The 20,975-nt window shown below is 37.8% G+C and overlaps 1 protein-coding gene across 1 annotated transcript; it reads right to left on the reverse strand.

The window, feature by feature from the left end:
• Positions 1-1,164: 1,164 nt before the first annotated feature.
• Positions 1,165-9,881, reverse strand: LOC130929624 (uncharacterized). The gene is made up of 5 exons (XM_057856947.1): positions 9,804-9,881; positions 5,605-5,697; positions 5,318-5,497; positions 4,009-4,294; positions 1,165-3,763 (listed from the first exon to the last, which is right to left on the reverse strand). Exons 1-5 carry the CDS (start codon positions 9,807-9,809, stop codon positions 3,552-3,554), a joined length of 777 nt encoding a protein of 258 aa, XP_057712930.1. The 5' UTR covers positions 9,810-9,881; the 3' UTR covers positions 1,165-3,551.
• Between the last annotated feature and the right edge of the window lie 11,094 nt (positions 9,882-20,975).

The following is a 20,975-nucleotide window of genomic DNA, read 5'->3' on the forward strand; positions in this document are numbered from 1 at the left end:
ATATATTCAAGTTGAATTAATCACATTTGATCTCTTTAGGACGCCCCCCCAGACCAACTAATGAAACCTCAGGTGAGCGCCCACAACTCACACCTGTACTCTACACATTTTACCCCAGTATACCTATAGCATTCACCTAAAATATTCAAGGTTTCAGGTAGATATCATTCAGTCATAAGTCAATCATAAAACTTCAAATAGATTTAATATCATTTTATCTCTTACTTACTTAGGATCTCCCACTACACCAGTTTAGCTCCCACACATCACACCTGTACTTTACTGCAGTATACCTATAATATTCACCTAAAAATTCATGGTTTCAGCACACATCATTCATTCACAAGTCAATTATATACAAGTTGATTTAATCACATTTTAACTCTTTTATTTACATAGGAACTCCTCCCACACCAACTAGTGGAACCTCAGGTGAGCTCCCACAACTCACAACAGTACTCTACACATTTTACTCCAGTATACCTATAGAATTCACCTAAAATATTCAAGGTTTCAGGTATATATCGTTCAATCATAAGAAAATAATATGAATTCAAATTGATTTAATATCATTTTATATATTACTGAGGATATCTCACTACACCAATTTAGCTCCCACACCTCACACCTGCACTTTTATCCCACTGCTCACTTAGAGCAGTGGTCTCTAACCCGGTCCTCAAAGGACGGTCGTGGTTTTTGTTCCTGCCGATCCAGCACAGATACAGTAGTTGAACCAATGAGGTTTCTGCTAAAACAAGCAGCACCTGACTGCAATCAACCGATTGCACTTGTAAAGCACCAGATTGGTGAAAAAGTGTTGTCATTTGTCTGGTTGGAATGAAATCCTGCACCCACAGCGGGCCTTTGAGGTTCTCCAGTTTCTTTTATTATTCATTCATAAATGGAGTACATAGGTTAATGAAAACAAATGAAATTACATTTTGTTGCCTTTTGTGTACTTTTCAGACCTGCCCATATTAGGTAAGTTCCAAAACAATAACAATCGAAAGAAAACAAAAAAAAAAGAAGCAATTTTACCTCCTGCAACTTATTTAATAAATGCATTTTGTCTTTTATATCTAGGTCAAGGAGAAGGTATCTCTTCGAAATACCGCAAGCAAGCACACACACACACACACACGCAGCCTTGTTTTTCTGTCATTGTAGGGACACCTGACAAGACCGTGCATTATGGGGACCACCCTTTCTGAATGTCGTAGAGAGCTGAAAAAAATCAGGGAGCATCCTCGAAAATTGTACAATGCAAAAATCACTTTAAATTTCCATTTAGACAAAGTATAGAGGCATCGACCTGACTACAGACCGACTTATGGGGACATTTTTTCGTTTTCGTCACTTATGGGGTCAATAACGATACACAATACCTGTTTTTTATCCCTTCCTGGGTACCGCTTACACAAACCTCAGATCATACTTACTTCTGGGGTCAGTAACTTTACACACTGACCGCTTTTTCCTCTCTTCTTGGTACCGCTTACACAAACGTCAGATCATACCTTCTTCTGGGGTCAGTAACTATGCACACCATCTGTTTTTCTCCCTTTCTGGGTACCAGTTAGAAAAACGTCAGATCATGCCTACTTCTGGGGACGGTAATAATGCACACCACCCTCACAAATGTCAGATCATTGTGACTTTGTGGAACCACTCTATGTCACCCGAAGAACATGCCGTAAAACTACTAATTGACCAGGTAGTATTAAGTTTTTTTTATATGTGCATTTTCTTCAGTGACCATTGATGTGTCAAAACTGACACATAATATTTTAATGGAATGTGCCTTAAAACTTTTTTTTTTCCTCTTGGCATTAAGTTATTCTTTGTCTTGGACTTCTGATATTCAATTTCTGTAGTAACTTTGCACAGGTTGTTCTAGCATTGCTCAAATAAATCACTGCATAGCCATATAAGAACTACAGTGATCCCTCGCTACATTGCGCCCTCAGTCCATCGCTGATATTTGCTTGCTAAACAGCAAGTTGATTTGAGAGGACTCAGTCAATGAAGAATTTAAAGAATTATACTGTTATAGTAAACTATACTCTTTCCAATGCTAAATCTGAGTAAAAGCATTGAACACACACAAAAAAGATTTTTTTTTTTTTTTTAATGTAAATAAGCTACACATCTACTTCGCCGATTTCGATTATAATGGGGGGATCCCCTTTAACCACGAAAAACGAGGGATCATTGTATATCACTGCATTAATTACGATACATTTACAGTTTAAATTCTACCTTATGTTGGATAAAAATTTACTGGAATTTCAGACTGTACACTACGGTTCAAAAGTTTGGGGTTCAAACAATCAGCAATATTTACAAATAATTGGTTGTTTACATAGGCTGCACTCGACTTTTAGCCGCAGGAGTGCACTTTAGGTTCTAAAAATCCATAGATAGGCAACACTTGACCGTAAACCGCAAGTCGAAGGGGGGGGTTATAGTTCGAAAAGTTTTAGCCAGTAACAGTGAAGTGCAACATGCACAAGGTAAGTCATCGTCTTTATTCTCTCTTAACTGCTGTATCGCTTCAAAACAGACGAAACAAGTGCAAACAGTTATGCCATTGATAGTTAAGTTTGTGTATATCTACCATGGCCGAGAGGTGTGAGGCAAAATGCAAAAGACCAAACACTTTGCAAAAGAAAAGCACGAATGCAACCTGCCACAACACGATCCCCAATTTCTAAAGCGCGATTGCAAACTGGCAAAAGCAAGAACCCCAATTGCCACAGCACAACTTCAAAAGGATGACACAGAAGTTAAAAAAAAAAAAAAGGACGACACTTCGTGTATTGCTATATGTGCTTTGTGACCATCTGTACAGACCTCCGTGAAGTCCCTCCACCCCATCAGTCGCAAATTTATATGAAAATGTCAATCATTTGTGCTGTAAAAAATGTTGTTTATGCTGGTATCATTTTATATATATTTAGATATTAATTTCCAGTGAGGATGTCATAACTCCCATGGCTCACGGAGCGTATCAAGTCTCAATAACGAGGGTGTCAATAACGAGCAGAAACGAATTCGGGTCCATTTTGTAGTGAATGGGGGGGCTTGAGATTTGAATTACGAGTGATGACGTCACCCTCAGCTCCTCATTAACCGCAAAATGGACCAGAAGTGCCATTCGTTCCTGATACGTTCGTGCTAGTTGTTTGGACAGCCCTCTGTTATTGAGAGTTGATAAGCTCCGTCAGCCATGGGAGTTATGACGTCTTCACTCGAAATTAATATCTCAATATCTATAAAACGATCGCAGCACAAACGACAATTTTTTACAGCACAAACAATTGACACCATTTTTTAAATCAAAATGGGAGGTTGATTGACCTCAAACCTATAAGAGAAATATTGCAACAATAGCAGGACACAAAAAAAAAAAAAAACGCACAAACTATTGCCATCATTTTTATATAAATTTTCATCTGATGGGGCAACTTCACGGAGGTCTGTAGAGATGGTCACAAAGCACAAATAGCAATATAAAAAGGGTCACCATATATAACCCCTACATCCCCCTAAACTCTCCTTTTGAGATCTGTGATCTTGTTTTTAATGTAAAATTTTACTGCTGACCAATGCCTGTTTTTGAGTGCTACTTGTTCCTTTTTAAGGCAGTCATCGCAGTCGCTCTTCCGTGGAACACGGCAGGTAGTGATGAATGACATCATATGCTTCTCAACAGCCAAGACCTCTTTCTTCCATGGCTTCTTTTTAACCGGTTGTCGACCTTTACAAAAACAAACATTCATCATTAAATTTGTTTCAAATTAGTCAAGTCATTTAGTCCATGACACGCTGTTCTAAATATGGCTGTTGCGTAGTGCACAGTCAACTAGCCCAAGCACTGTAAATGTACTAGCACATCACAATATCATTTCCAAAATAAATGAAAATATATATACAGTATATCTGAAAAGTTAATTAGAGAAATAAACATTGAAATCAACATTAAAAACATCTCAGGAAACTTACCTTTTCCTTTTTTGGGTGACTTTTGTTTCCGTTTGGTGGACTGACGTTTGGGTATATGCTGAGGAGATGGTCCATCAACGTGCATAACAGATGGCATCGAGGAGGCTTTTGAGGTATTTGTAAGGTGAAACAAATCTTTGATGATATCCTTCTTAACGAGAGAGTCGACACATTGCAAACCTTCACTCTCATCTGATTCCTCACTTGTGCCTGGAATATATTCATCTCCACTGTCCTCTGAGGTGGAGTAAAGAAGCTCTCCATTACCGTCAATTTCATTTCCCACCTAGAAAAAAAAAACTTATAAAGGAAAGAAGGCAGACGACCAATGAAAAGACTCAACACAATTCCCAATACTAGAGCTGGGAATCTTTGGGCACCTAACGATTCGATTACGATTCAGAGGCTCAGATTCGATTATAAAACGATTATTGATGCACCCCACTCTTTTTTTTTTTTTTTTTTTTTTTTTTTAAATTACTTTTGTACATTAGTTCCAAAATTGTTCAAAAATCCTCTCAGGCTAAACCAAACTACTGTTTCAATATCAAGTTAACATATAGCAGTAAACAAATATACAAAAATAACAGTAAATTAAAAAACTCCAGTCCCCATTCTATATCAGCAGCTTTAAACTACTTTCAATTAATTTAATGTTGTGAATCAACCATTAAAGTTGTTAAAATTGCTCCTGTTATTCCATAATTTCTCTTTTGTCTACTTTCAACATGTAAAAGTTTTAAAACTATTTTAAAGATAGATTCAAGTCAATATTTTACCGATTTAGGAGTATTTTAGATAAAAAGTTAATTAGGTTCGCTTGGAAGGTTCGCAACAACAGCCTTGCAGGGAAGTGTACTGCTTTAAGATGGCGGCCGTTACTAACGCCCGCATCTAGTTTTTTTTTTAGATGTGCTGGTAACGATACCGAAGCTATAATGCATCTAGTCCTATATAAATGATATCTACCGTAACATAATGTGGCTTGTAGCAGCTTTTCGGCAGCAGTCAGGTATGTTGTTGTTTTTTTTTTTATCTCGTAGCATGAGTTGAGCTAGAGCCGTGAGTTGAGCATTGGCGTTACCCGAGGGGCCGGGTAATGAGAAGCAGGTTGTTTAGCTACTCTCGCTCCGTCCCTAATTGCGTACCGAAGACCGCGCGGCGCGCTGAGTGTGTCGTACTTCTGCTTTACTTGGCATATTTCAATAATCGGAATTTGGATGTTTGTGAATCGTTCTCGAATCTTCCACGGCCGAATCGCGAATAATCTAAGAATCGGAAATTTTGCACACTTCTACCTAATACATACCTGATAACGGCTAAGTGTGCTGTTGACCTGCATACATTTAGTTCTCCTGAGCTTTGGGATAGTACTTTGGTAAAGATTTATGGATAGCTCCTGGGATTCATCAGAATCAGTGTAGTTAACCAAACCCATATTGTGCAGGTTTTTTTTGTCCATGGGAAAAGAATGGTTTGAATCCAATTTCTAAAGAACAAAGAAACCATGAATTGCTGAATACTGTCACAGAGGAAAGAGGTCTACACACCAATATCAAAAACGGTATATATCCAACATTGAAAAACAAAAAGTACCTTCACTTCTGACTTCGTAGGTCCTAGAGAGGAATGCTCGGTGGTGCTTGACATCTCAAATTCCGGAGATTCACTTAAATTCAACTGTACGTCCTGTCAACAAGTTGAGATTTAGGTTGACAATATTTACAATGAGGAGCAGAAGTATTTGCATCCACTTACAAAATAGGTAGAGGTCTGATATTTCAATCATAGATGCATTTCCACTTATACAGACAATCTAAAAAAATCCGGAACTCACATTGTGTAATTTTTTAAATTTATTTGTAATTTATTGAGGTTCATAAGTATTTGTACCCCTGAGAATCAGCAATAGTTATAACTAGAGCCGTCCCGACTAGTCGATGTCATCGATGACGTAATTGCGTCGACGGGTAATGACGGGTTAAAATTTTTTTTAATGCGGATAAAGTTTAGAATGGCGGGCGCTCGCGATGCAAGCGGTTGTTACTGGCACCTCCAAGGGGGCCGCTGTTATTTCAATGTGACCGCCAATGTCAGATTGAGCAAATAGGAAGAAAGTGGACGAGCGAGAGAGAGGGAGCGAGAGAGAGGGAGTTGGAAAAGTTTGTGGGTATCGCGGAGTTGAGTGGCTGCATCCCCCACATTTTTGTTTTGGTCAATAAAAGTATCTAAAGAGCTATCCGACGCCTCTCGGTGTTTTTATGCACGCCGCCGCCTTCCGGAGGAGGAAATCAGACGAACAGACGACAACGAACCAAGTGAATCACTGGTTCACTTGTCAGTACGGCGAGGAGTTAAAAACACCGCCAATTACCAAAAGGGCAGAATTGGTAACACCTGAAAGTGGCAAAAAGCCCAAAAACCGGACCAGAATAGCCAGAGCCTGGAATTATTTCAAGGAAAATATGGAGGGTGCCACCGTGTGTACTCTTTGCTAAGCTGGGCTCACATACCATGGTAGCACATCGGCTATGAACGAACACTTGAAGCGCAGTCACTAGTGGTGCAACGGTTTGCGGTTCAATACGCCTTTATGAACCGCGCCTTTTCGGTTTTGCAATTAATGTATTCTGAACGCTTGTGGAATGAATTGATCGGCCTCTGTGTGCCTGTGTGTGACATGAAGCACCGCTGTGGAGAAATTCCCGCCCCGCAAGTAAATGTCGGATCGCTGTCAAGCACCTGTGTAATAGATGCAGAGAGCGCTTACGAGAGAAGTGTAAGTGAAACAAGAAAGAAAACAAATAGCGATGGGGAGCGGAGGAGTGGAGGGACCGAATTTTGAGGAAGCACCGGCGTCTTTCAAATCTGCGGTGTGGCAACATTTTGGTTTCCCCGTGGACTACAATGCGGAGGGAGACAAACTATTGAGAGAAAAAAAATGCAAGCTTTGTTCAGCGCTTGTTCCCCATGCTAATGGCAACACTTTTATGACATGACTCCGGCACCTCAGCCGGCATCACCCACAGATATCACTTTCTCACACAGATATCACTTTCTCAGGGCAGGACAACCCCAAAGATGACACCAGTGAAAACACACAGTGGGCTTCGTTAATTTATTTGCCACGCTTGACCCGCGTTATATTGTTCCCTCGCGGACATATTTCTCCAACAACCTAATCCCCAACATTTATGAAATGGCAAGCAAAGCCATCGAAGATGATTTTGCTAAAGCACATAGTTTCGCCCTGACCACTGATAGTTGGACGTCCCGTGCTACAGAGTGCTACAACCTAACTGTGACGGTGCACTTTAATTCTTCATACCTGTCAAGTTGTACGGTCTCGTCGTAATTTGTACAAGTGAGCACTGATTTTTAAATGTGTAAGCCGTACGTTACGTTCAAAATCTGCACATTTTTCGTGCATTACGTTTTTTTTTTTTTCATCCGTTCGGATTTGGTCACCGTTTCTGCAACGAGAATGTTCGTTGATACGTTGGTTGAATGACGCGAGAAAAGTCAGACACGGAGAGGGAAGAGTTTTTGTTGAGACGCTGTAGCAAATGCGATGCTAGGCGGGTTAAATATTTCCTGACTGTAACCGACAGCATACAATCTACGCCTAGATAACCAATGCATATAGAACTACATGCGAAATGACAGACACGGTAGCGTTCGTAAACAGCCGCCATTTTAGAGCAGTAAACTTTTCAGAAAGGCTCTGTTGAAGTAAACCTTCCGAGCGTACCTAAGCAACTTTTTATCTAAAATACTCCTTAATCTGCAAAATCTTGACTTGAGTCCGTCTTTAAAGGATGAAACAATCTTAAAATTTTCACATGTCAAAAGTAGACAGAAGAGAACTAATGCAAAAACGGGAGCAATTTTATCAACTTTAACGGTTGATTCACAACATTAAATGACCTCCAAACATAGCAAAGGTTACTATGTTTTTGGGTTTGTTTCTTCCTGCTGCTTCGCTACCCTGCAGACATCTCTCTGCTTTGCTCCTGCTTCTCATGCTTCAATCATCTTTTTAATCATTTTTAATCACCTCTAAATTACTCAGCAAGTCTTGCAATTTTCTTTTAATCTTGTTTATATTTAAACAAAGGCTTTTTGAGCATTTTTGAGCCTTTTTAGAGTGCTTTTTTGTCTTTACTGGAACACAAGCCTGCCTTATCGCGACTGGAACTGAGGAATTCGGCTAACGGAAGCTAAGTAGCAGCAACATGCCTCCCCTGTCAATGAATGATTGCCACAAACTGCTCCAGAAGATAGCAGTACTGGAAACAAAAATCTACCGGCTTGAAGTGAATATGGAGGTAAATGGACAGCTCGTCGTTTGGGACAGCCTTAGTAATGACATTCAAAGAGTTGTCAGTCTACCTTGAAAAAAAAAAGTCCAGGTTAACTCCATGAGAAACCACCCACACGCCACCTGACCTTCCAACATGACAATGATCCAAAGCCCACAGCCAAGCTGACCGAGGAGTGGCTGGGTAAAGACCACATCAAGGTTCTGGAGTGGCCAAGCCAGACTCCATATCTAAACCCAATAGAAAATTTTTGGATGGAGCTGAAACTGTTTCTCAACGACAGCCTCAAAACCCAACAGATCTAAAGAAGATTTGTGTGGAGGAATGGGCCAAAATCCCCGTTTCCATATGTGAAAGCATCTAGCCTCTGTAATTGCTTCTGCACTATACATTAGCACTGATTTTCTCGGGGGGGGGGGGGGGGGGGGGGCAAATACTTATGAACCCCAGTAAATTATAATTGAATTATAGAAAAATCATACAATGCCAGTTGCGTTTTTTAAATTTATTTTTTTAAACTATATCTCCATAAGTGGAAATGCATCTATGAATGACATTTTAATCCTCTATTTACTTAAGGGGTGAACTCACAAGGAGTGCAAATACTTCTGCACCTCACTGTACTTGCTACAGATTTTCTACCAATTTTTAAGCATTAGCAATCCATGAGAACATTTATTTTATCAGTTTGACTGTCTCAGTATAGCTGATGCCAAGTCGCTTTATCTTGATGTATTTTATCCATTTTGTTTGCTAACAATATAGTGTGCAATGGACCCCAGGAGAGCCAGGAAGTACTGAAAGTCCCCCAAATAAAAAGCTGCAGTGGATGGTAATGTTGTAGATTATTTCAGACTAAGAGTTTATACAACTTCTGTTATTATTTCAATAAACTCATGATGAAACAGGTTATCAAATAGTTCAGTCACAGTGGAATGGCTTCCTCCATCCTGATCAACAAGTTGAGAATATAATTCATTAACAAACATCAAGTGTATATCTCTATGCATTTTAAGATTTAGCCATATACAACAACAAAATTCCATAACTCAGTTGAATCCACTCACTATGGCCGATTCAAAATCACTTTTATCGTGATGCATTTGTTCTTTTTTTGACTAGCATTTTATTCATTTGAGGTTTAATGAAAACAATAATGTGTTAGGGACCATATCAGTGCCCGACATGTCCTAAACGTCTCCCAAATTAACAGCTGCAGTGGCTGGTAATGTTGTAGATTATTTCAGACTAAGGGTATATACAACTTCTGTTATTATTTCAATAAACTCATGATGAAACAGGTTATTAAATAGTATTTTTAAAAACAAAATAAATAACTTTACGGGGTCCCCACAAACATTGTAAAACCTGACACACACACACTAAGCTGGGCTGGGCTGGACTGTATTTCAAGTCTCGAACAATTGGCTGAAGTCAGATAAACTGCAGCTTTAAAGCACAAGCGATGCATACCTCCATTGCAGCGTGTGTAGATTTCGGAGACTGTTGCTCTCTGGTTCTGGAGATCCCAACCTCAGAATATTCAGTCACAGTGGAATGGCTTCCTCCATCCTGATCAACAAGTTGAGAATATAATTCATTAACAAACATCAAATGTATATCTCTATGCATTTTAAGATTAGGCCATATACAACAACAAAAATCCATAACTCAGTTGAATCCACTCACTATGGCCAATTCAAAATCACTTTTATCGTGATGCATTTGTTCTCTTTTTGACTAGCATTTTATTCATTTGAGGTTTAATGAAAACAATAACGTGTTAGGGACCACATCAGTGCCCGACATGTCCTAAACGTCTCCCAAATTAACAGCTGCAGTGGCTGGTAATGTTGTAGATTATTTCAGACTAAGGGTATATACAACTTCTGTTATTTCAATAAACTCATGATGAAACAGGTTATTAAATAGTATTTTTAAAAACAAAATAAATAACTTTACGGGGTCCCCACAAACATTGTAAAACCTGACACACACACACTAAGCTGGGCTGGGCTGGACTGTATTTCAAGTCTCGAACAATTGGCTGAAGTCAGACAAACTGCAGCTTTAAAGCACAAGCGATGCATACCTCCATTGCAGCGTGTGTAGATTTCGGAGACTGTTGCTCTCTGTTTCTGGAGATCCCAACCTCAGAATATTCAGTCACAGTGGAATGGCTTCCTCCATCCTGATCAACAAGTTGAGAATATAATTCATTAACAAACATCAAATGTATATCTCTATGCATTTTAAGATTAGGCCATATACAACAACAAAAATCCATAACTCAGTTGAATCCACTCACTATGGCCGATTCAAAATCACTTTTATCGTGATGCATTTGTTCTCTTTTTGACTAGCATTTTATTCATTTGAGGTTTAATGAAAACAATAACGTGTTAGGGACCACATCAGTGCCCGACATGTCCTAAACGTCTCCCAAATTAACAGCTGCAGTGGCTGGTAATGTTGTAGATTATTTAAGACTAAGGGTATATACAACTTCTGTTATTATTTCAATAAACTCATGATGAAACAGGTTATTAAATAGTATTTTTAAAAACAAAATAAATAACTTTACGGGGTCCCCACAAACATTGTAAAACCTGACACACACACACTAAGCTGGGCTGGGCTGGACTGTATTTCAAGTCTCGAACAATTGGCTGAAGTCAGATAAACTGCAGCTTTAAAGCACAAGCGATGCATACCTCCATTGCAGCGTGTGTAGATTTCGGAGACTGTTGCTCTCTGGTTCTGGAGATCCCAACCTCAGAATATTCAGTCACAGTGGAATGGCTTCCTCCATCCTGATCAACAAGTTGAGAATATAATTCATTAACAAACATCAAGTGTATATCTCTATGCATTTTAAGATTTAGCCATATACAACAACAAAATTCCATAACTCAGTTGAATCCACTCACTATGGCCGATTCAAAATCACTTTTATCGTGATGCATTTGTTCTTTTTTTGACTAGCATTTTATTCATTTGAGGTTTAATGAAAACAATAATGTGTTAGGGACCATATCAGTGCCCGACATGTCCTAAACGTCTCCCAAATTAACAGCTGCAGTGGCTGGTAATGTTGTAGATTATTTCAGACTAAGGGTATATACAACTTCTGTTATTATTTCAATAAACTCATGATGAAACAGGTTATTAAATAGTATTTTTAAAAACAAAATAAATAACTTTACGGGGTCCCCACAAACATTGTAAAACCTAACACACACACACTAAGCTGGGCTGGGCTGGACTGTATTTCAAGTCTCGAACAATTGGCTGAAGTCAGATAAACTGCAGCTTTAAAGCACAAGCGATGCATACCTCCATTGCAGCGTGTGTAGATTTCGGAGACTGTTGCTCTCTGGTTCTGGAGATCCCAACCTCAGAATATTCAGTCACAGTGGAATGGCTTCCTCCATCCTGATCAACAAGTTGAGAATATAATTCATTAACAAACATCAAATGTATATCTCTATGCATTTTAAGATTAGGCCATATACAACAACAAAAATCCATAACTCAGTTGAATCCACTCACTATGGCCAATTCAAAATCACTTTTATCGTGATGCATTTGTTCTCTTTTTGACTAGCATTTTATTCATTTGAGGTTTAATGAAAACAATAACGTGTTAGGGACCACATCAGTGCCCGACATGTCCTAAACGTCTCCGAAATTAACAGCTGCAGTGGCTGGTAATGTTGAAGATTATTTCAGACTAAGGGTATATACAACTTCTGTTATTATTTCAATAAACTCATGATGAAACAGGTTATTAAATAGTATTTTTAAAAACAAAATAAATAACTTTACGGGGTCCCCACAATCATTGTAAAACCTGACACACACCCACTAAGCTGGGCTTGGGTGTACTATATTTCAAGACTCGAACAATTGGCTGAAGTCAGACAAACTGTAGCTTTAAAGCACAAGCGATGCATACCTCCATTGCAGCGTGTGTAGATTTCGGAGACTGTTGCTCTCTGGTTCTGGAGATCCCAACCTCAGAATATTCAGTCACAGTGGAATGGCTTCCTCCATCCTGATCAACAAGTTGAGAATATAATTCATTAACAAACATCAAGTGTATATCTCTATGCATTTTAAGATTTAGCCATATACAACAACAAAATTCCATAACTCAGTTGAATCCACTCACTATGGCCGATTCAAAATCACTTTTATCGTGATGCATTTGTTCTTTTTTTGACTAGCATTTTATTCATTTGAGGTTTAATGAAAACAATAATGTGTTAGGGACCACATCAGTGCCCGACATGTCCTAAACGTCTCCCAAATTAACAGCTGCAGTGGCTGGTAATGTTGTAGATTATTTCAGACTAAGGGTATATACAACTTCTGTTATTATTTCAATAAACTCATGATGAAACAGGTTATTAAATAGTATTTTTAAAAACAAAATAAATAACTTTACGGGGTCCCCACAAACATTGTAAAACCTGACACACACACACTAAGCTGGGCTGGGCTGGACTGTATTTCAAGTCTCGAACAATTGGCTGAAGTCAGACAAACTGCAGCTTTAAAGCACAAGCGATGCATACCTCCATTGCAGCGTGTGTAGATTTCGGAGACTGTTGCTCTCTGTTTCTGGAGATCCCAACCTCAGAATATTCAGTCACAGTGGAATGGCTTCCTCCATCCTGATCAACAAGTTGAGAATATAATTCATTAACAAACATCAAATGTATATCTCTATGCATTTTAAGATTAGGCCATATACAACAACAAAAATCCATAACTCAGTTGAATCCACTCACTATGGCCGATTCAAAATCACTTTTATCGTGATGCATTTGTTCTCTTTTTGACTAGCATTTTATTCATTTGAGGTTTAATGAAAACAATAACGTGTTAGGGACCACATCAGTGCCCGACATGTCCTAAACGTCTCCCAAATTAACAGCTGCAGTGGCTGGTAATGTTGTAAATTATTTAAGACTAAGGGTATATACAACTTCTGTTATTATTTCAATAAACTCATGATGAAACAGGTTATTAAATAGTATTTTTAAAAACAAAATAAATAACTTTACGGGGTCCCCACAAACATTGTAAAACCTGACACACACACACTAAGCTGGGCTGGGCTGGACTGTATTTCAAGTCTCGAACAATTGGCTGAAGTCAGATAAACTGCAGCTTTAAAGCACAAGCGATGCATACCTCCATTGCAGCGTGTGTAGATTTCGGAGACTGTTGCTCTCTGGTTCTGGAGATCCCAACCTCAGAATATTCAGTCACAGTGGAATGGCTTCCTCCATCCTGATCAACAAGTTGAGAATATAATTCATTAACAAACATCAAATGTATATCTCTATGCATTTTAAGATTAGGCCATATACAACAACAAAAATCCATAACTCAGTTGAATCCACTCACTATGGCCAATTCAAAATCACTTTTATCGTGATGCATTTGTTCTCTTTTTGACTAGCATTTTATTCATTTGAGGTTTAATGAAAACAATAACGTGTTAGGGACCACATCAGTGCCCGACATGTCCTAAACGTCTCCGAAATTAACAGCTGCAGTGGCTGGTAATGTTGAAGATTATTTCAGACTAAGGGTATATACAACTTCTGTTATTATTTCAATAAACTCATGATGAAACAGGTTATTAAATAGTATTTTTAAAAACAAAATAAATAACTTTACGGGGTCCCCACAATCATTGTAAAACCTGACACACACCCACTAAGCTGGGCTTGGGTGTACTATATTTCAAGACTCGAACAATTGGCTGAAGTCAGACAAACTGTAGCTTTAAAGCACAAGCGATGCATACCTCCATTGCAGCGTGTGTAGATTTCGGAGACTGTTGCTCTCTGGTTCTGGAGATCCCAACCTCAGAATATTCAGTCACAGTGGAATGGCTTCCTCCATCCTGATCAACAAGTTGAGAATATAATTCATTAACAAACATCAAGTGTATATCTCTATGCATTTTAAGATTTAGCCATATACAACAACAAAATTCCATAACTCAGTTGAATCCACTCACTATGGCCGATTCAAAATCACTTTTATCGTGATGCATTTGTTCTTTTTTTGACTAGCATTTTATTCATTTGAGGTTTAATGAAAACAATAATGTGTTAGGGACCACATCAGTGCCCGACATGTCCTAAACGTCTCCCAAATTAACAGCTGCAGTGGCTGGTAATGTTGTAGATTATTTCAGACTAAGGGTATATACAACTTCTGTTATTATTTCAATAAACTCATGATGAAACAGGTTATTAAATAGTATTTTTAAAAACAAAATAAATAACTTTACGGGGTCCCCACAAACATTGTAAAACCTGACACACACACACTAAGCTGGGCTGGGCTGGACTGTATTTCAAGTCTCGAACAATTGGCTGAAGTCAGACAAACTGCAGCTTTAAAGCACAAGCGATGCATACCTCCATTGCAGCGTGTGTAGATTTCGGAGACTGTTGCTCTCTGTTTCTGGAGATCCCAACCTCAGAATATTCAGTCACAGTGGAATGGCTTCCTCCATCCTGATCAACAAGTTGAGAATATAATTCATTAACAAACATCAAATGTATATCTCTATGCATTTTAAGATTTAGCCATATACAACAACAAAAATCCATAACTCAGTTGAATCCACTCACTATGGCCGATTCAAAATCACTTTTATCGTGATGCATTTGTTCTCTTTTTGACTAGCATTTTATTCATTTGAGGTTTAATGAAAACAATAACGTGTTAGGGACCACATCAGTGCCCGACATGTCCTAAACGTCTCCCAAATTAACAGCTGCAGTGGCTGGTAATGTTGTAGATTATTTAAGACTAAGGGTATATACAACTTCTGTTATTATTTCAATAAACTCATGATGAAACAGGTTATTAAATAGTATTTTTAAAAACAAAATAAATAACTTTACGGGGTCCCCACAAACATTGTAAAACCTGACACACACACACTAAGCTGGGCTGGGCTGGACTGTATTTCAAGTCTCGAACAATTGGCTGAAGTCAGATAAACTGCAGCTTTAAAGCACAAGCGATGCATACCTCCATTGCAGCGTGTGTAGATTTCGGAGACTGTTGCTCTCTGGTTCTGGAGACCCCAACCTCAGAATATTCAGTCACAGTGGAATGGCTTCCTCCAACCTAATCAACAAGTGGAGAAGTAATATAAACCATTAACCAATATGAGACAAACTGCAGCTTTAAAGCACATGCTATGCATACCTCCATATCCGAGTCTTTAGATTGTGGAGGCTGCTCTCTGGTCCTGGAAATTTCACTCTCAGCAGTTTTCGTCACAGTCGATTGTCCTTTGTCCTGATCCGCAAATGGAGACATACAATTTCTATTGATGTGATCATGTGATAAGGAGGAAAACAACTTTTAAATTAGTTTGTGGTTAGCCTACAAACAGTCAACCTGTTTACCATAAAATGAAAACAAACTGGAAACCCCAACATTTGAGGGACCAAAGCTCTGTTGCAAGTTATTTTTATGTCTGATACTTATTTGACAAACCTTTTTCCTCCAAGGCCAGTCCGCTGGTCCGTAGTCATAAGTTATCTCTTCACCAATGTCAAGGTCTCTTTGTGCAAATAAACACAGGTGAGGCTTGCCCTCTGTCACAATCATCTTCATTTTACAATTTGGGTGCTTGTGGTCATCATTGACCAGTCTTCCGAGACTGCCATCTTCTTTGGCAGCATCAATGCTTAAAAGACAATATGAAAAAATATATATATAAAATATATAGAATATACAGTATATACACATTTAAAAGGGGAAGGGAAATGCACAATTGGGTCATATTATAATATATATATAATAACATATATATCCTCAGAGATCAAGTGATTTTTCTCAAGACAATTTATGTCTTATGGCATTGATTTTCACCTGAACAGTTAAAACACTGAATGCATGAAAAAATAAAAATCTGATAACTGCAATCTTAGCCTCACCACCAAGTTTTTTCTTGCCAGCGGAAATCAAAGACAAAGACTCTTCCTGTTCCATAGTCCATCTTTCTCTTTTGGGATTCATCCCAATCTATTAATTCTCCTCTGTACTCCACCACAAAATCTTCTTTCCTGAAAGGGGCTTTGGTAAATACTCCTCGACCTTGTATGAACAAAAACAAAGGTTTGTAGCTTCATCTTCATAATTTTGACACAATTACTATGGAAAAGAAAAAAAAAAAAAAAAAAAAAAAAGAGTAGCAAGATCATCATTTGTACCACCATTTACTCTACAATGCCCTGATCACATTTTTGCACCTAAATCGGAGTCACCCCATTTTGAGGATTTGACAATTCCTGGTCACGATACAATAACAGGGCAATGTATTAAGATTAAGCCTGAACGATATATCATTTAAACATCTCCATCGCGAAGTGCATATGAGCGATAGTTTTATTTTTTTTAATCCACAAATTTATGTTGGTTCATGCTTTCTCGGTCCCGAGCTGATCGCTTTAGTGTCACTCGTGCTCCCTCCATCCCTCTCCCAGCTCTATGTTCCTCTGCACAGTTGCTTATTAAAGTTAACGATGGTTGTGTTTGATCTTGCCACTGAAGCGGACTTCAAATGCACCAGATGTTTCAGTCATTGTTTAACTTGTTAAGCACTTCTTGCAAGAAGGAAGCGTGCGTTGGAATGAATGTGTGTGTGTGGAAACGTTCGAGGTAGCCGGTCTTCTAAGGGGTTTTCTTTGTACAACTGTTGTGTCTTGGAAATGAACGCCAATAGTGATTCTGCAGCCAAGGTAGATAAACAGAAGCATTTACTAAAGCAAAGCATTTGTCTACTACAGTACTTTATTCTTGTTTAAAAATGATTAGGTGGGACAGTTACATTTAAAACTGATCATCATTATTTCATTTGAAATGCTTAAAACCCATTTTTTAAAATATTTAGATACATTTTTTAAAGCATACTTTGGGGGAAAAAAGTGAAAAACATGTCTAATATCTCTTTCCAATGCTAAAAAAATAGGTATAAATAAGTATTTTTAATATCACAATATATTGCAATCCCCCCAAAAATCGCAGCAATGTTTCTTCCAATATCGTTCAGGCCTAATTAAGATTAAAAAAAAAAAAAAAGGTAGAACTAGTTAATGTAAAAAAATTTCATATTCCAGATATCACTCTTGTATGATGATCTTATCATTAACGTCCTGCAACAGCCAGCAGAACATTCTATTTGTGGTACATATGCTTCTGCTGTTTCTGGATTTGTTGAAATATATACTTTTGTTTTTGTAATATCTGTGTACAACTGGATTGGTTTGTTATCAAGTTGTTTAGTGCAAACCGTTGTTTGGAAAATTAGGAAAATTAGTGAAAAAATAATTTGTTTACCTGAATAGCCTGGTGTTTGGAAAAAAAAAAAAAAAAAAAAAATAGAATTAAGATTGAACATTTGACGATACATCGCAGTATAGGAGATAAATGTGGACAAAATTGTTACTACCCTTTATATTTAAAAAAAACAAAAAAAAAAACATATATTCAGACATGGGCTGATAACTAGTTTCAAAGGATACCAAGGTTTTAAAATGTCTAATTATCCGATTGTTAGATGAGCTATTTCAATATTATTGGCTGCTTTTAAACCCTAACAAACGTTCTCGCTGAGCTTATGGTGTTGACAGTTCGCAGGAATCAAATCAGCTTCTCAAAGCCGAAGGACATGCTGTTTTGTTAATACGAATCTTAGGCACACAACACAGTTGTTCAATGTAATTGCGTATAGAGCCGTCCCAAGTAGTCGATGACATTGATGACGTACTGTAAATGGGTCGGTTAGCACAACATACTGTTGAATGTTGATAATGTGAATACATCGACACGAGCATACAGTCAATTGTTAACAAATATGCACTGCTAAAATGGCATAAGCTTGGGATCCCAGTGTTTCGGGCAGGGAATAAGAGTTACGTTTGTTATAGTGGTTTTTAGTTTTTATGTTTGTAGAACAGCGGTAACCAATATGGTGCCCGTCGTCATCAGGTGCCCTGCCCCCCAAAAAACAAATAAGTAGTCGACAGTTTTAAAAATAGCTCACCAGTGATGCAATATTGTTAGTTCTCGATTCAACAATTTAAACTTGGTCTGAGCATTTTTTTTTCAGTACAAAATATTCTACATATTGTTTGAGAAAACATGAATAATGTAAACAAATTATCAAAATAATGCATTTTAGATTTCTATTTTGATACCGTAATATTTGTACTCAAGGTTATCATACGGTAAGAAACTGATTTTGGCCCATGCCTATACCCAATGGTCATTTAAAGTTAACCATATACGGATTTCCAATTTTTGGCACTGTTACATGCATAGGGTTAGCCAGCAATACAGTCAGCCACGATGAGAATTTGGCTGTTTTCAGGAGCATGAAGTTACTACATAAAGTTGCTTGAAAAGGTAAATTTTAAGCAATTTCCACAAAAATTGCCTTGCGCACCTCATAAAATGACATAAGGCAGGGGTTGGCAACCCAAAATGTTGACTCATGAAGACTCATATTGAACCAAAAAAAAAAAAAAACATGTCTGGAGCCGCAAAAAATTACATATTAGCCTTATAATGAAGGCAACACATGCTGTACGAATCTATATTAGATATGTTAGCCAATGACCAAAATGACTAAGTTGGCTACAAATAGATCATGAGCCTTTAACATTAAATGTTTATTTTTCCTGCAGTGCATCCTATTGAGAATGACGCACCACGTGACTACTCTGTTGTACGATGCTACCTCAACTTTGAACTTCATCACAATATTAATGAATTGAATAAATGTTTGTGTCATGATTTTCCTACTACAGAAACCATATTAAAACAAAAAATATATTTACCTCCCCCATCTTTTTCAGACATTTTTCAAGAAGCTCCACGGAGCCACTAGGACAGTGCTAAAGAACCGCATGCAGCTCTAGAGCCGCGGGTTGCCGACCGCTGACATAAGGCGATTAAAAAATATATATATCACCGAAAAAAATAATGCAAGGCCACATTTAAATAATTTGAAAAAAATCTAAATAAATACTCTTTGAGATTTAGACACGTCTGACTTGAACTAAAACGCTAAGAAGTCAACTCGGATACAGTAAAACAAAAACAATAACTTACAGTATATCTCAGTGAACATTTTAATACCATACAGTACCTTTAAAAGAACTGATGTACTTCTTCTCCAACTCGAGAGTCTTATCCAGACCCATTAAAGCATGTTCAATGGCATCCTGTTTTGGTGATTTCCTGCTTCTCAGGGAAGGCATTGCCAATTCTAAAAAATAAAATATAATGATTTTACACATTATTGGTATTATAGGCTAAATTTCTGCCTGCTGCCACACCAATTTGTAATTTTCTTTAAACAATGTAGCTGCATTACATAGCTTTCTTAGCGCTTTTATAAAAGAGTTACACTATAATGCAAAACTATCTTGTTAAATTTGTCCACGCAAGAGGGTATACGTTAATGTCCTACATAGCATATTGCTAGTTTGCATAGAGGTGCTTCAATAAAAACGTTTTGGCTACTATGCTAAGCTAGCTCACTAAAGTAAGTCCTTGCAGCACATACATACCGGCACTGAATTTCTGCACTAACTGCATAGCATAGTTGTCTTATATGCTTATATAAATCGCTATCGCTACAATGCTAAATTAGTTGGTTAAATTACGTGCGCCTCAGAGCAAGGCCAATTATGTGCTAAATGCTACCATCACAACGAAGCTGCTTATTTTAAACGTTTTATTTTTAACTATACCATCACTCCAATCAAGGAGAGTGTATATTGGGTCAAAATAACACTTACCTCTGCGTTAAAACAGGTAGTATATGTACTTTAATCAGGGTGACTTTCCAAAAGTTGCACTTCCTCCTCTCATTCAATTGTTCTCATCTGCAATGCATTGGGCGGTGCTTAATCAGTCTTCCCGCGCCAGCTGTGAACGTCAATATGTTTTAACCCCTTCAGACTTGCTGCGGGAGGACATGATGCGTGCGCATCTCTAAACCAATAAATACAGTGAATTCAGTTGCAATTGTCACTTCTGGGAGATGATTGTATGAAACTTTACCCATTGAAATCAAATCATGAGTAGTGAGAAGCCCTCTTTGCTATTTTTGGCTCTTTCAAAACGAATAACGTAAAGTGCCCGTTTGTCATCAAAAACACATTAACATAAAAAATGACCAATAAAAACTTTAAATAACCAAACCAAAAAATTGCACTTTGTTGTGGTGTTTGAGTAAAAATCAGGGCAGATTGTATTATTTTTTTCCCCATCAGTAAAACTGCGGGTCTGAAGGGGTCTCACTGTAACTTTAATTAATGTGTGGTTGTTAATAATTATATTTGAGTGACCTTTTTCAGGAAACACAATTTACATAAGAAGAGTTCATTTCCAAAAGCACGTCTTAAAATACACACACACATATATATATATATAAATTCAAAAAATTGTTTGCTTTTACTCAAATTTCTGGTAAAACCTGTAATAACACTGAATAAAAAAGGGTATGTTGGGTAAAGCACAAAAATCAAGGTTATCACTCATAGCAGTCGCATGCTAGGAGTTAATTGCAATAAGTCGTGACAGACA

The sequence above is a fragment of the Corythoichthys intestinalis genome, chromosome 14, assembly GCF_030265065.1.
Source record: "Corythoichthys intestinalis isolate RoL2023-P3 chromosome 14, ASM3026506v1, whole genome shotgun sequence".
Lineage (NCBI taxonomy): Eukaryota > Metazoa > Chordata > Actinopteri > Syngnathiformes > Syngnathidae > Corythoichthys > Corythoichthys intestinalis.